At 42.2% G+C, this 16,270-nt stretch overlaps 1 protein-coding gene across 3 annotated transcripts in view; it reads right to left on the minus strand.

Annotated features, from left to right (window-relative positions):
- LOC111156094 (RRN3 homolog, RNA polymerase I transcription factor) overlaps nucleotides 1–10,809 on the minus strand; it is a 29,832-nt gene extending 19,023 nt beyond the window's left edge. The window contains exons 1-7 of one of the 3 annotated variants that reach the window (XM_022516699.1): nucleotides 10,712–10,809; nucleotides 8,921–8,975; nucleotides 7,406–7,462; nucleotides 1,293–1,382; nucleotides 1,053–1,182; nucleotides 551–610; nucleotides 123–186 (exon numbers count right to left, since the gene is read on the minus strand). In XM_022516699.1, the coding sequence (XP_022372407.1) occupies nucleotides 123–186; nucleotides 551–610; nucleotides 1,053–1,182; nucleotides 1,293–1,382; nucleotides 7,406–7,462; nucleotides 8,921–8,975; nucleotides 10,712–10,800 (545 nt within the window). In that variant the 5' untranslated portion in view covers nucleotides 10,801–10,809. Of the gene's footprint in view, nucleotides 1–122; nucleotides 187–550; nucleotides 611–1,052; nucleotides 1,183–1,292; nucleotides 1,383–7,405; nucleotides 7,463–8,920; nucleotides 9,027–10,711 lie in introns of all 3 variants that reach the window. The other 2 variants (XM_022516698.1, XM_022516700.1) reach the window with 2 other exon arrangements.
- Between the last annotated feature and the right edge of the window lie 5,461 nt (nucleotides 10,810–16,270).

Raw genomic sequence — 16,270 nt, forward strand, 5'->3', positions numbered from 1 at the left:
AAAAACACCTACCATACAACTTGAGTTTTGATGCTATGACCATAGTAAATCCCTACTAATTGATTACCATTTTCTTGAGACTTAAAGACCATGATCAAAATAAGAAGCAAAAGGATACTCACGAGGGGACATATCTTGCTATTATCTGCAAGGCTCTGTGACATGTGTCAAAATTGGCAGGAAGATCTACAAGGAGAAAAGTGAGAGTATGAGCAATAAGATAAAATTGAAAACCAAAAAATTATTTTTTTTTAGCTAAAAACACCTGCCAACCAAAACTGAATCATTTATTAGCAAAACATTAAATTTAAGATATTTCTCCAGAACCAACCATCAGTGAAGACTAAGTCGACTGATGATGTAAGTAATGCGTGAAGGGCAACTGATCACATGTGAACGCTGAATGTAACAAAAAAGAGTCTATCAAAGTTTGTCACCTGTTGCAGTCTAAGCATTAGAATAAATCCTGGAGTTGCTCTATACTTTATCCTTCAGCTTGATTCTCCCAGACACAGGAGGAAACCCTCGCTTTAGTCCTCTTTATACTTACTATCATCTTCATCATCAGAATCTGAAACATCAACGTCACCGTCCTTAATGACCACTCGAGCTTTTGAGATGAAAAACAAAATATGTCATTCTTTGTGTCACCAACCTAAACAATCAACAGCTACGCAAAAAAGTGATTTTTCCATTGTCCAAACTTAGTACAATGATTGAATGTGCAGTCCAAAGAAGAAGAAAAAAAAAAGTCAAGTAACTTTACAGGCTAAAATTTACAACTTTACAAGCTAAAAATTCCTGACTTTTAACACTTCCTGAGAATCTCACTAAAGCAAATTACATTAAAAAAAAAAAAAAAATCACAGCAACAAATCTAGATGCCTCCACAGAAATCCCTACAGGGAACAGATATGTACCAAAACTGCTGTCAATATGCATCTCAGAATTTTCCATGTTGGTACAATCCCCACAGGGATCTGAGAGGATAGTATCTTAATAAAGAGGTGTTTAAAAAAATGAAAAAGCAAAGAAAGCAAAGCACCACTTACGAGGTACAAAATGAGAAACAATCATGCTGAGACACGGTCTAAGGAAGACAGTCTGCGCTGATACAAGATTACTGAGGAAAGCCAAGTATTCCTCCACCACTGTCTGACTTCTATTCAACCAAGGCAGTCTCTAGGGGCGGGAGAGAGAGACACACGAAAGAAACATTTTACCGATACAATGTGTTCTGTTTTCAAAGTACTGAATCACAAACTAGTCAATGACATAAGTGGCCAACTTACCAATAAAATACTGATCAGCTGCTCAAATTCTTTAGTCAAGTACATGATGGAAGAACGGAATTCTAACAGCCAGTTAATGATCTGGTCATCCTTAAGGCAAATAAAGAAAAGTCCTGTCAAAATCACAAAATCCTCTAAAATAACTGAAAAGGGGCGCCTGGGTGGCTCAGTGGGTTAAGCCGCTGCCTTCGGCTCGGGTCGTGATCTCAGAGTCCTGGGATCGAGCCCCGCATCGGGCTCTCTGCTCGGCAGGGAGCCTGCTTCCTCCTCTCTCTCTGCCTGCCTCTCTCCCTACTTGAGATTTCTCTGTCAAATAAATAAATAAAATCTTAAAAAAATAAAATAAAATAAAATAAAATAACTGAAAAGATGATACCTATCTTGCACCAAGCACCTGCCAATAATCCTTAAATTAGGAGAAAAAAGTCACAAACTTGCACTGAAGCCAAAATTGAACTGAAAATTTCTTAGTTTGTATCAAAACAGAAGGACAATACGATACCTTTCCCTGTTTTAAAAAAGTAACACGGAACTCTGACACACAGGAAAGAGAATTAAATGCAATATTTCATTCTGATCGCTTCTGTCTGCCCTAAGTGGGAACACTTCAAATGCTGACACGTGAGAATTTTTCAAACTGCAGAATGATGATAGCAAATTCAAATACTGTAACACCACAAGGACCAAGAGTTACCTCAATTTCCTCTATATTCATGCTGATGTACGAACATGTTAACATTCAGTCTAAGCTAATTAATTAGAGACGTCAATACATGTAACTTTTTCTAAAGCCAATCTATAACTACACTTAACTATATTCAGAGCCAGGGGCACCTGGGTGGCTCAGTGGGTTAAGCCTCTGCCTTCAGCTCAGGTCATGATCTCAGGGTCCTGGGATCGAGCCCCACATCAGGCTCTCTGTTCAGCAGTGAGCCTGCTTCCCCCTCTCTCTGCCTGCCTCTCTGCCTACTTGTGATCTCTGTCTGTCAAATAAATAAATAAAATCTTAAAAACACACACACACACACACACACTTTTATATATATATATATATATATATATATATATATATATAAAACATGATATAAATATAAATATGTATAAACATAAAATATAAATATTACACTATATATAAATATTATATATATAAAATATATGTATATATTTTTTAAAATACACACACACACACACACACACACACACACACACACACATACATACATTCAGATCTGTTACATATAGGGGCACCTGGGTGGCTCACTTGGTTAAGCGTCTGACCCTTGATTTAGGCTCAGGTCATGATTTCAGTATTGTTGAGATCAAGTCCCACATCAGGCTCTGCACTGAGCATAGAGCCTGCTTAAGAATCTCTCTCTCCCTGCTCCCTCCCCCGGCTCATGCATGTTCTCTCCCCCCAACTGTCTCTCTCTCTCTCTCAAAAAAAAAAGTGTCAGGGCACCTGGGTGGCTCAGTCAGTTAAGTGTCTGCCTCCCGCTCAGGTCATGATCCCAGGGTCCTGGGGTCGAGCCCTGCATTGGGCTCCCTGCTCAGCATGGGAGCCTGCATTTTTTAGGCAAGAAAATAACTGTTCATTATTAATAACTTCTAGTGACATGCGAAAAACCACTAAAAGAAAACAAGTCATGTATAAAACATGTTATCGGTTAGGTAAATATAAAATATATTGTTTGTATGAATTCGTATGTACAACATACATAAGAACAAGTTATAAACCCCCAATTTTGAAAGAAATGGTTAATGCTGATTCAGGCTCAGGAGGGAAAGGACCATATAAACAAACAAAAGACGATCACAAGAGACGATTAACAGACAGTGCTGTGCTTCTAGGGAGATTATCACAGACTGTATCGTACCTACGTGACTACCAGCCAGGGCTGTGCCTGCAATTACAGACCACTGATGGGGGCGCCACTTAGTGAGATCACAGCAGGCTCCAGGCATGGTGCCAAGAGCACACAAATGCATCTCTTACCGACCCTAACAATGCTGAAAATGGACTGCTGGTGTTCCCACTTTACAGATGAGGAAACTGAGGCCAAGAGAAATTAATAAGCAACCTGCCCGTTTGAGAAGCTAATAAAGAACTGGGTTCAAACCTGTCTGACTGGGTCAAAACCTATGCTGTCCACTTTCCCACAATGCCTTGCTCCACCCCCTCTCCCCCATTCATTCAACCGCTGTCCGTCTGTGAAGTGCAGCGACAAACTTCAATGGGACCGACCCTTTCCTGATGAAACCCCAAGTAAGCGGGCAGTAAAATCAGATAAATTGCAACTCATGTGCACTATGGTAATTTCATCATGTCCACAACCAGTAAAGGTAACTTTACTGGTAGCTCACCGAGGCTTGATGCAGAGAAGACAAGCTAAGGTACGTGCAAATAAAAAACGAGTTAACTCTATCCTATCCCTTTTCCACTAAAAAAAAGGTGCAACAAAATGATAAAGCTAGCATTTGAACTGCTCCTTCTTTTAAAGTAAACTAGTCGCAAACTCTGGTGCTTTAGTACTGAAAATCACTTGCAATACTCTCTGAACTAACAAGAGACACAAATGATGCAACTGTTGGTACATCAAGATACGATGAGAATGGCTGATAAAAACTACAGTGGGGGGGCGCCTGGGTGGCTCAGTGGGTTAAGCCTCTGCTTTTGGCTCAGGTCATGATCTCAGGGTCCTGGGATCGAGCCCCGCATTGGGCTCTCTGCTCAGCAGGGAGCTTGCTTCCCCCTCTCTCTCTCTGCCTGCCTCTCTGCCTACTTGTGATCTCTCTGTCAAATAAATAAATAAAGAATAAAAAAAAAAAAACCTACAGTGGGGCACCTGGCTGGCTAAGTTGGCAAAGCATGCAACTCCTGATCTTGGAGTTGTGAGTTTGAGCTCCACACTGGCACTCGAAGAGATTACTTAAAAAAACAAATAAAAGGGGCACCTGAGTGGCTCAGTGGCTTAAAGCCTCTGCCTTCGGCTCAGGTCATGATCCCAGGGTCCTGGGATTGAGCCCCGCATCAGGCTCTCTGCTCAGCAGGGAGCCTGCTTCCATTCCTCTGTCTCTGCCTGCCTCTCTGCCTACTTGTGATCTCTCTCTCTCTGTCAAATAAATAAATAAAATCTTTAAAAAAACAAAACAAAACAAAAAAACAAATAAAATCCTAAAAACAACAACAGAACACAAAGAAAATGGTCCTTTGTACCAGTGGAAGAACACAAGGGTCAGGGAGAGCTTCAAACAGGAAGTGACACTTCTGCTGTCTCTGAACAGACTGAATGTTCTCTGGGGGCTACATTCCTCATACAGCAACAAGCATGTATTCAGAAAACCAAAAGTAGTTCCGTTTCAGCTAGAGTATATGGAAAGCAAGTCAACAGATAAATCTGGGAATCAAAAGGGGGCAGAGATAAATGGTTACCAAAGTCCCTGTAAGTCAGATTTGTAATTAGGAAGATGTGCTGGAAGGGTGGGGAACAGAGTGAATGAACACCCATGAGCTTAGAGAGAACCAAGGAAAGTTCCATTAAAGTGGGCACTTCAGGGGCACCTCGGTTAAGAGTCTGTTTTCAGCATGGGTCATGATTCCAGGGTCCTATGCTCAAGCCTTGCATCAGGTTCCCTGCTCATCAGGGACTCTGTTTCTCTCTCTCCTTTTACCCCTCTCCCTGCTCATTCTCTCTAATAAATAAAATCTTGAAAAAAAAAAAAAAAAAAGATACTTCAGCTGGATCTCAAACAGGAATTTTGTAGATAAAGTAATAATAACAGTAAAACTAATATAGTAATTTACCATGCCAGCCACTGTTCTAAGATTTGAACATATAGTAAGTCATTTAATCCTTACAACAATCCCATGAGGTAGGTGCTAACATTGCTTCCCACTTTATAGCTGGGGGCAATGAGGCACGGAAGTGCTGTATATTTACTCTCAGTCACAAAGCCAGTAGAGGAGGCCATGAAGCCAGAGCCCATGCTCTAACAGGGACCAACTAAAGTGGATACAGAGGCCCTCTTGCAGCCACAAAAGGCATAGGCAAAGAGATAAAGATGAAAAGAAGTGGCACCCAATGCTTGGTGTAGAGATGACTTTTTAAAAAATTTTATAAAAGAAAAAAAGATGAAAAAAGTGGCAAATTCATGGAATAAAGTAGTGAGACTGAACATAGAAAGAAATGCAGCAGATCATGCTAAGGTGGACCTTCCTGCAAAAGCCATGAAGGTTTCCCTCAGGAAAATAACATGTTTAGTATGTGCTTTAGAGATGATTTAGGCTGCACTGTGGAGGGTAATATTTTGGCGGGGGAGGGGAGGGTCAGTAAGGGGAACTAGAGGAGAATGGAATGTAGATAACCTAAAGGAGTTAAGGGAAGAATCCAGACCAAAGAGTACCAACAATGCAAGAAGCCTTGAAAGATTTTTTTTTCTTCCTCCAAAGGCCCTGGTGACTCAATGGAAATGAGAGGAGACAAAGTCGAGAAAGACCCCAAGGTTCCCAGCTCAAGAACTAGGTCAGCAACACATCAGTTAGGCCCATAAAGAAGACTGTAGAGGAGTGCATTTGGGAGAGAAAATACTAAATTTGAGGCACTTGTAATACTTGTGGGCTAGCAGTTAAGAAACAAATTGGGAAGGGGAGGATGGGTGGCTCAGGCGGTTAAGCATCCTACTCTTGATTTTGGCTGGGGTCATGATCTTGGGGGTCCTGAGATCATGTCTCATGTCAGGCTCCGGGCCCAGCAGGAGTCTGCTGGAGATTCTCTCCCCGCACCCCACCCTGCTTGTGTGCCTGCTCGCTCTTTCTCTCTCTCTCTCTCTCAAATAAATAAATAAACCTTTAAAACAAACAAGTCTGGAGCCCACATGAGCGCTTGGAGCTATAGATACAAACCTGGAAGTTATCAGGCCATGGGTGAGTTCCAAAGCCACGACAGCCTAAGGAGATCATGAAAGAAGAATCTTCGGAGGAAAGGGTCAAGTCTGGAAACCTCACCAACACCAAATTTAAGACCCAGTCACAGGAATGATTAAATGTAAGTGGTAAGAAGACAGGAAGATCCCAGAAACTGAAGGAAAGGTTTTAAGAAGAGGGCGGCCAACAGTGTCAACTGCTACAAGTTCATGTGAGGCTTGGGGGTGGGCGGGGGGGGGGTCCACTGAAATCAGCACGTAAGAAAGGACTGGTATTCTCTGTCCCGGTAATCACAACAGAGGACTTCACAGTCGACTTAAACATGCACGGAAATGAGAAAGTGCAGGCTGTCAGCAGGAACAAAAGCTAACAACTACAAAGCCCTTTGTGTCAGGGGCTGTTCTAAGTGCTTCTCATATATTAACACACTGGATCCTCTAAAACCTCTACATTTAAAAGACCCCTCTCTACTGTTTTCCTGGTTTTACAAAGACAAAAACAAAGAGAGAAAAGTTAAACAAGTTGCCCAAGATCACACACTGGGAAAAAACCATGTAAGGATTTGATCCCAGGCAGTCTGACTACTAAGGCCATGGTAAGAGACAACTCTTTCCAAAATTGGAAAATAAAGGGAAGAAGAGGGAAACAAAATTCACTGACTTGTGCCTACATGACAGGTACATATCTTAAAAGGTACATCTCTTGAAACATTTCCAAAAACACTGAAAAGGGAACTAGCCTGAAAGACAAGTCAACTTGTGTTTCTGTTTTCGCAGTTAAGAGACAGGAGGGCAGCATGGAGCAGAGAGGAAGAGGCTCCAGAAAGGAAAGATAAAGCACGGATCTCAATCTGAGAACTGGCACTTCAATCTCAACCTGACACCCCGGACTCGAAAATTCTTTGTTGCGGAGGGCCACCCTGTGCATTGCTGGACTTTTAGCCACACCCCCGTCACCCACCTCACTGGATGCTAGCAGTAGCCCTCCCTCCCCAAGATGGGGCAACCAAAACTGTCTCCAGTTCAACACTGCATGTGCCCTGGGGGCAAAAGTGCCCCTGGTTGAGAGGGCAGGACAGTGAGGGCTCATACAGAGAGAGCAAGTTCTAGAGGACGGATCAGGACCAAAAGTGCAAACTGAATCTGTACGAAGTGGCAACAACTTTGCTAACGATCAAATGTAAATTAATTACCTTTATGTCTGGATCTGACAGCTGGTTCTTCAACAACTCGAAGTCATTGGTTTCACCCTAAACAAGAACAGGTGAAAAAAAAGAGTAGTTCTGCTTTGCTTCAGTTTCCCGTTAGAGACGAACAGCAGGACTTTTAACTATTACAAAAGGAACATCATGACTTTCACACACCAGTGGACTGTAAAATTGTTAACTCCAAACATTTAAAAACTCATGTTAGTGCAACTAGGCGGCTTGGAAAAAAATAAAAATGAATACTGAAAGGTTGTTCACATTTAGGTACAGCTATGTACTGACAGCTGAATATGACCACTGATGACGCAAGATACCATCCATTCACATACGCGGGTCTAAAATGCTTACACGTATAAAAACTAACATTCATAATTTCCCTCCATCACCGAGATTTAGTAGAAGCACTTCTAAACTAAAACAAAATCAAAACAAAAAACAAAACCAACCACTACTGATAGAGCTGGTTTATTGTCCCAAACAATGTGTCGCTAATTCCTTAAGAAATAAAATGCTCTTGGGTGCCTGGGTGGCTCAGTCAGGTAAGAGTCTGCCTTCAGCTCAGGTCATGATCCTGGGGTCCCAGGATCGAGCCAGCAATGGGTTCCCAGTTCAGTGGAGAGTCTGCTTCTCCCTGTGACCCTCCTTGCTCTGGTGTTCTCACTCACACTGTCTCTCTCAAATAAATAAATAAAATCTTCAAAAAAAAATTTTTTTTGTGAAGAAAGAAAAATGCTCTGATCTAATAATGACTTTTATTCTAGCACTTGCTCAAGTTTTTTAAAGATACTCTGTAAGTAAAGCATGTGAAGATATACAACCTCAGCAAAGAGGTTATTACTCTAATTCTAAGCTGATAATATAATGCTGTTATTAAATAACTGACTTCAAGACTAACATCTCAAATTCACTTTATTATGTCTACTGGTCTTTAGTTTTATAAAGACTTGAGTGTATCCTAACCAGTAACAAATTAACCAAACCTCTGGGGCACCTGGGGAGCTCAGTGGGTTAAGCCTCTGCCTTCAGCTCACGTCATGGTCTCAGGGTCCTGGGATCGAGCCCCACATCAGGCTCTCTGCTCAGCGGGGAGCCTGCTTCCCTCTGTCTCTCTGCCTGCTGCTCTGCCTACTTGTGATCTCTCTCTCTGTGTCAAATAAATAAAATTTTAAAAGAAGAAGAAGAAGAAGAAGAAGAAGAAGAAGAACCAAACCTCAACATATCAATTACATCTCAATAAAGTAGGGGGAAGGGGCACCTGGGTGGCTCAGTCATTAAGTGTCTCCCTTCAGCTCAGGTCATGATCCCAGGGTCCTGCAATGGAGCCCTGCATCAGGCTCCCTGCTCTGCAGGAGGCCTGCTTCTCCCTCTCCCACTACCCCTGCTTGTGTTCCCTCTCTTGCTGTGTCTCTCTCTGTCAAACAAATATAATCTTTTAAAGCAAGCAAGAAAGCAGGAGTGGGCAGGAGACAGGACACCAAACCTCACATTATCGCCTCTTACCTTTTTGTACTTCAGCAAGACTTCTGTCACAGTCCCACCAAACCGAACAGTTTTCCTTGGGGGAGAATTGAAGAAATCATTCTCTAATGTGAGCATATCTGAAAGCCTGTAGAACCAAGATTATCACACTATTAAGTGCAGGACAGAGAATAATAAAAATTGTAATAGTCAATATTTATGGAGCCAACATCATTCCATGGGACTATTGCTAAAGCCTCCTACCTGGCCTCCTTGCTTCCACTCTAACCTCCCAAAGTCTTCAGTCAGTGATCTAATGATCTTTCCAAAACTTAAAACAGATCCTGCTACTCTACTCTCCTGTTAAATTCTCCAAAGGTCTTCCACCTCACTTAGAATATAATTTCAAGGGGCGCCTGGGTGGCTCAATGGGTTAAGTCTCTGCCTTCGGCTCAGGTCATGATCCCAGGGTCCTGGAATTGAGCCCCACATCGGGCTCTCTGCTCGGCAGGGAGCCTGCTTCCTCCTCTCTCTCTCTGCCTGCCTCTCTGCCTACTTATGATCTCTCTGTCAAATAAATAAATAAGATCTTAAAAAAAAAAAAAGAATATAATTTCAAACTCTGTGTCACTGTCTTCAAGGTCCTACATTAAACTGGCCCCTGCCTACCTCTCTGACCTCATCTCCACTTAACACGCTGCAACCATAGTGTCCTTGCTATTCTTCAGACTTGCCAAGCTGATTCCCATTTCTCTTACTGTTCCCTTTATCTGAAATACTCATGCTCCAGATCTAGACACACTGAGTTCCTGTATTAGTTCAAGCTAAAGGTCAAATGTCAGAGGGGCCAAAATTGAAAGTATCCATCGCCTCACTCCCCCTATTACCCTGTTTTTATTTCTTCAGGTAACCTCTACCTGAAACCATGCTATTCTTTTATTTATTTGCCTGATCACTGTCTTTCCCTCCTTAAGCTCTGTTGAGAGCAGATGTCTCTTTTGACAGCTACTGGTTTTACTGTATAACCACAAAAGTATAGGCACTTAATAAATACTATGAAGGATACAATTGCTAAGTGTTTCACAAAGTTTTTTGTTTTTTTTTTTTTTCCTTTACTCAGAGCGGAGTAGTGGGGGGAAAAACAGCAACCTACTAATGACTCCAAAAGTTAAACCCCAAAATGTTTTATGGGGATTAGGTGCTTTCAAAGTTAAGAAAGGCAGGGACGCCTGGGTGGCTCTTGATTTCGGCTGAGGTCATGATCTCAGGGTCTTGAGACTGAGCCCCACCTCCAGCGCTGAGCTCAGCGGGGAGTCGGCTGGAGATTCTCTCTCCCTGGGGCTCTCCCCCAGCTCGCTCTCCCTCTCTCAGATGACAAATATTTTTTTAAAGAAAGAGTTGAGGAAGACTTAAAAAACGTGTATGTGGAGACTAATTTCAAACATCAACAGAAAATTACGAGTTCATTTGCCATCAACGACAACGTTCGCCTGATAAAGAGCTCAGGGAACTCTCTCCACGTCTGGACGAAGAAGCGGGAGGAATGAGTAAAGGAGAAGGTAGTCCCCCGGCCTGGGGCACTACGAGACAGCCCCGTGGGGAGAAATGGCGACTCTGGAACGGAGAACGGATTCATTTTCCCAGCCCCTCTCCCACCTTTACTACCCACTTAAGGGGCCTGGCCTTACTCCCGAGAACCTGAGATGACCCTCTCTACCCGTTGCTCCCACGATTCCCTCAGCTCTGCCCCAGGCCCTTTCACATCCGCTGTCCTAACCCCGGTCCCTGGGCTTCGGTCCCAGAGGCGCAGAAGGGAGCGTCCCGGACTCTCACCCGGTCCTCGACGCGCCCAGCGTCTTGACTGCAGAGGCTGGGGAGGCCGCATCCCCGGGAAACCGCGTGTGAAGCAGCGGGGCCGCCATTGGGCCGGACAAGCGCGACGACTGCGCTTCGCACCGGAAGTCGTGCTCCTGCGGGCATGCTCTGTGGCCCGGAAGACGCACGCGCGAGCGGCGGCTTTCAGCCAATCAGGATTCCCGAGTGAGAGGGCGGCGATCCTGGCGGGCTAGAGCGCCGCCAAAGCGCGCTCTCCTCCCTGCTCTGCGTCAGGGCCCCTTCTCGCAGCTGGAGGACTTTCCGCGGGGTGCGGCGTTTGGAGTGGCCTCCGCGCTGGCGGAGGAGAGATCTTTGGCGGCTCCGAGCAGCTCTCGATGTCGTGAAGGAAACGCGAGAGCCCCCCGGGAGTTGCTAAGCGGTGGCCGGGTTCCACGAGTATTACCTTGTCGGAGTCAAAGCATCCCTCAAAGTAAAGAAACCGAGGCTCTAATTAACCCAAACCCGCGCAGCGATGGGGGCGGCCGGGGGATTCGAACTAGGCTGCTCCACCGAGCATCCTGGGCTCTGTACCCTTGGCGCTATCCTCGCAGACGTCCAAACTCATCTTGGGGATGAGGTTTGATGGAGCGATTTGCCCAGAAATCCCCGCGCTGTGGTGGTCTGGGGTGAGAAATCAATGCGTGAGAGGAGACAGTTTGCAAGAGGCGTTAGCCTTTGAACTTAAATTTTTAAGGGAGGTCCAGGGGTCGGCCAGATCAACAAAGCAGCGAAAGGTTTTCCAGCATGGGGAACAGCAGGTGCCAAGGCATGGTGGGTGGGAAGGAAGCAGAGGGAAAGAGGGATTGACCCTCTCCTCAGTTTCTAGGAATGGAAAATGTTGCAACCTTTGGAAACTGTATAGAACCATCAAAAGGATATTAAACCAACGACAGCAACTTGTTAAATATAAAGCACTGTTCTATTTTGCAACAGTGTAAAATCAGTAACTCTCTGCCAATTCCATACGGTCCCAGCATTTCTTTTTTTTCTTTTTTTAAGATTTTGTTTATTTATTTGACAGAGAGAGATCCCAAGGAGGCAGAGAGGCAGAAGCAGGTTCCCCGCCTAGCAGAGAGCCTGATGTGGGACTCGATCCCAGGACCCGTAGATCGAGCCACCTAGGCGACCTGGTCCCACCATTTTTTATGCCATTGGTTTAGAGTTCCTTCGGAATGTTGGGGAGATATCATCAATGTCCTGAGAGTAGAAGAAATTGCACCCTAACTCACAGATACTCCAAGACAGACTTGGAAGTTGGAATCTCATCCCCTCCATCCCCAAAGCAGAAGGAAAAAAAAATTAAAATCACATTCAACAGCACTCTCAAACACTGCCAGTAGAAATCTAACTCTGCACTGTCAAACAATTTGACAATTATTTTATTCTATCATTTTAAAAGTCTGGCATGCACAAAAAATATGTTAATGCAGGCTATACATTATAATAAAATGGATACCGGTGAGTGTATGGCCCGATTTATGAAACAGAACTTTAACCTGTATTGTTGAACCATTTCAACTTTTTAAACCATTTCAACTTTTCTGTATGTGATTACCATATATATTCTAAACTATTATATATATACTTTTGCTTATCTTTCCATGATAAAATTATTTCCACGCTGCATTATACTTCTGATTTCAGTCCATCCCTGTTGTGTTTCTCTGCCATGGAGCATTCCATTATATGAATCTACCATGATTTATATACCCATTTTCTTATCACAAACATTTATTTTTTCCTCCCCCAACCCCCACATATTGCTGTGAATATGCTTGTATAGTCTCCTGAATCATGTGTGTAGAAACGTTTCTAGGGTAGAATTTTTGGCTTGGAGGGGATTCAAGACACAGTTGAAAGAGTTTTCCAAAGTGATTGTGCCAATATACACCCAAGCAATACCTTTCCCTTAAGCTTGAGCACAGCTCCTTATTTTCCCAAAGAACAGTTAAGACTAGATTCCATGTTAAAAAAATTTTCAGTGGAAGCTTCAACATACACAAGGAAAGTCTTAAAGCTAAATAGCATAATTCACTGTTGAAGATCTTTGATCATGTCCCTTCATTGGAACTCCTCTACTCAGTCACCCTATTCCATGGGCCAACTCATCTTGCCAGGACAAAAACTTTCTTTATCCAGTCTTGCCTTCCCTGGAGTCCCATCTCTTTTTTATCTCCAGCTCTAATCAAAGAAAGTGAAGACTGGGGCACCTGGCTGGCTCAGTCTGTAGGTTGATCTCAGGGTCTTGAGTTCAAGACCCACATTAGGTATAGAGATTATTTAATAAAAATAAAATAAAAAGGAGTTCTTGCTTTGGCAGCACATGTACTTAAAAAAAAAAAAAGGAAAGGAAAGACCTCTCCTACAAACAAACAAACAAAAAACAACAACAAGAACGAAAGGCAAACAAGCATTAACACGGCAGCCTGCAAAGACAGCCTTGCCCACAATGTAGTCATTCTTTTGTATCACTGTGCATTGCACTTGTTCATAATTGTTCTGAGCTTCTTCATTCCAGAATGAACCTTTGCTTTACTTTCATATACCCAGAAGACCCATTAAACTGTTTTTCAAAAGAGCAGTCTTCCCTGAGAGATGAATTTTACAACCATCCCTAGAGCAATTCTGTTGGTTAAAGCTTCTTGGCTTGAAGGTAACAGAAACTATCTTGAGCTAGCTTAAGCAAAAAAGGAGACTTTGTTTCTAAGGATACAAGGATATATTAAGGCAACAAAGAATTTCTCATTGACTAAATTTGAGTCAAGTGCCCTTCTCTAACTTAATCCAGACAGGTGAGGTCATATTGTGCCCAATGACTTCCAATTTACTTGCTGTGGATGAGAGGGTAGCTATTAATGCTCAAGAAATGTTTAAAAAAAAAAAAAAGTTTTCCAAATGGTTGAATGGTTGGAAAGATCCAGGTCAACAATTTCTAAACAGCAAAACCAATGGGAGTTATCCCATTCCCCTTTCCAGAAAGAGTCAACAATTAGTTCATGAATCAATTATCTTTCTAAAATCTCCAGTTGCTAATGCAAGATCTCAACTGTGTATCTCCAGTATATGTATGTGTGTGTGTGTGTGTGTATGTATGTATGTATATATATATATATATATATATATATATATATATATGGCATACTGTATTATAATTTATGAATTTTGGTACTTGTCAAAATGCAGTTTTCTTTCTCTTTTTTTGTTCAGATGACTAAAAAGCATATAGTCTGGGGTAGTAAAGCTCAGTCAGTAAACCATGTGACTTTGATCTCCAGGTCATGAGTTCAAGCCCCACGATGGGCATGGAGCCTATTTTTAAAAATGTTTGAAAATTAAAAAAAAAAATTTAAATGAAAAGCATATAGTCTTCCATGTTTATTGCAATGAACTATATTAACTCATACAAAATGGGGGAAGGGTAAATAATCACAGTAACAAGGTTAATTTTTAAATGTTTTTATATTTGAAATTGTCCCATTGGTTTTGCTAAATTAAAAAAAATTTTTAATTTATTTAACAGACAGAGATCACAAGTAGGCAGAGAGGCAGACAGAGAGAGAGAGGAAGGGAAGCAGGCTCCCTGCTGAGCAGAGAGTCCTACGTCCAGCTGGATCCCAGGACCCTGGGATCATGACCCGAGCCGAAGACAGAGGCTTTAACCCACTGAACCACCCAGGCACCCCGGTTTTGCTAAATTTTACCCGTTAGTAGAACCCACAGTCAAATAGAGCAGGATAAAAATTTCAACTTTATTGTTTACTCTATTACTCTGGGCAACTGGTTTATGTTCTTAGAACTCTAGTTGCCTTATCTATAATATGGAGATAACTATTTTTTAAAAAATTTTGTTTATTATTTTTTAAAGACTTATTTTTTATTTTGTTTATTTAAAAATTTTGTTAATTTGAGAGAAAGAGTGAGAGAGCACAAGCAGGGGGAGCTGCAGGCAGAGGGAGAAGCAGGCTCCCCACTGAGCAGAAAGCCTGATGCAGCGCTCAGTCCCAGCCTCCTGGGATCATGACCTGAGCCAAAGGCACGTAACAGACTGAGCCACCCAGGCACCCAGGGGATAGGTTTTTTTTTTAAGCTATTTCAGAGCTAGTGTAAGGATTAAATTGGAGCACATAAAGCACAGACCACAAAGTATGACACATTGAGCAGAACAGGGTAGGTTCTTAGTAAACGACAGTAGTATTTGCCCATTTAGCTTCCTGTAAATATGAGATATTTTGAGATACTTGATAGAATCACAACCAGGTGAAAACTGACCTATGAGATAGCTGATTGTTGGAGAGAAGAAAATAATTCATAAAGTGCCCGGCAATAATATCTTGCATATTTTGCATCTTGTGACTTAGAATACAGTCTGTTTCCCATGGTTTTTTAAACTTTCTATTTTAAAAACTGCCGCCAGTGCCTGATTACTTTTAGCTTATCTAGTTCTAGACTAGTTAGTTAACCCCTTAATTTCTTGATGTACAACAGCACAAATAGAGAGAAAGGAAACAACTTCTGTAGAGACAGAGTCATCTTTGTGTCCCATGGGGTACCTAGCACTTAGTATGTACTAAATAGAAAATACATTGATTTAATCACTGTTTGGTAACTCCAGTTTTAGAAATCTTGGGTAAGACCAAAGGCAAAAATGAGACTCTTTGAACCCTGTTATTTTATTTTTCACTATCACTATCTCTAGCCAGCGATTTTCATAACTGAGTTTTGACTTATACATAACATCAAATGCTTGGAGTAGTGTTGAACAGAACACACATTGATTCTGATTCCTATTCAAGAATGATGTCAGGTATGACCTTAATTACTAGAAGAATAAAACCAACTCCAAAATACTTCAGCGTATTTTATACGTCTTGTGGGAGAAACAGAAGAGAGGATTCCAGCCTTCAAGGAGTTAGAAACATGTAAAATCAGATTTAACTTGCATATTAACAACTTCAGAGAAACTTTAAAAGGCAAAAAAGGGAAGGCACAGCACAAGATCTAGAGTGTCCTGTTTGTTACACAGACATACACACACACACGTGTGTGTGCAGGGTTTTGCACAGAGTCTCTGAATAGGTATCCCAGACACCAGGCACTAGTAACGGTGATCGTTTCTGGGTAAGGGCCGTGGAGGACTGTGGGGTCAGGGGTTGGAGGAACACTTACTTTTCAACAAAGAGCCTTTAGCACTATTTAGTACCATTTCACTTTGCCTTGTTTAAAGATTTGAGGAAGAGAGAGCGTGGGGAGCCTGCTGTGGGGTTTGATCTCCTAACCCTGAGGTCAGCACCTGAGCTGAAATAAAAAAAATCAAATGCTTAACAGGCTGAGCCACCCAGGTGCCCTTCACTTTTTCTTTTTGAACCATGTCCTTACAAAATTAAAATGTCCTGGTGGTGAGGGAACAGTGAAGTAAAATGCCGCATTATCCTTTCTGAACTCAGGTTCAAACCACTAAGATGATATATTTTTTAAAGGAGGCTATTAACAATGCAGTAAAATGTTAATTATACAGAT

Source organism: Enhydra lutris, unplaced genomic scaffold (assembly GCF_002288905.1).
Source record: "Enhydra lutris kenyoni isolate GAN:26980312 unplaced genomic scaffold, ASM228890v2 scaffoldscaffold45, whole genome shotgun sequence".
In the NCBI taxonomy this organism is placed as follows: Eukaryota; Metazoa; Chordata; class Mammalia; order Carnivora; family Mustelidae; genus Enhydra; species Enhydra lutris.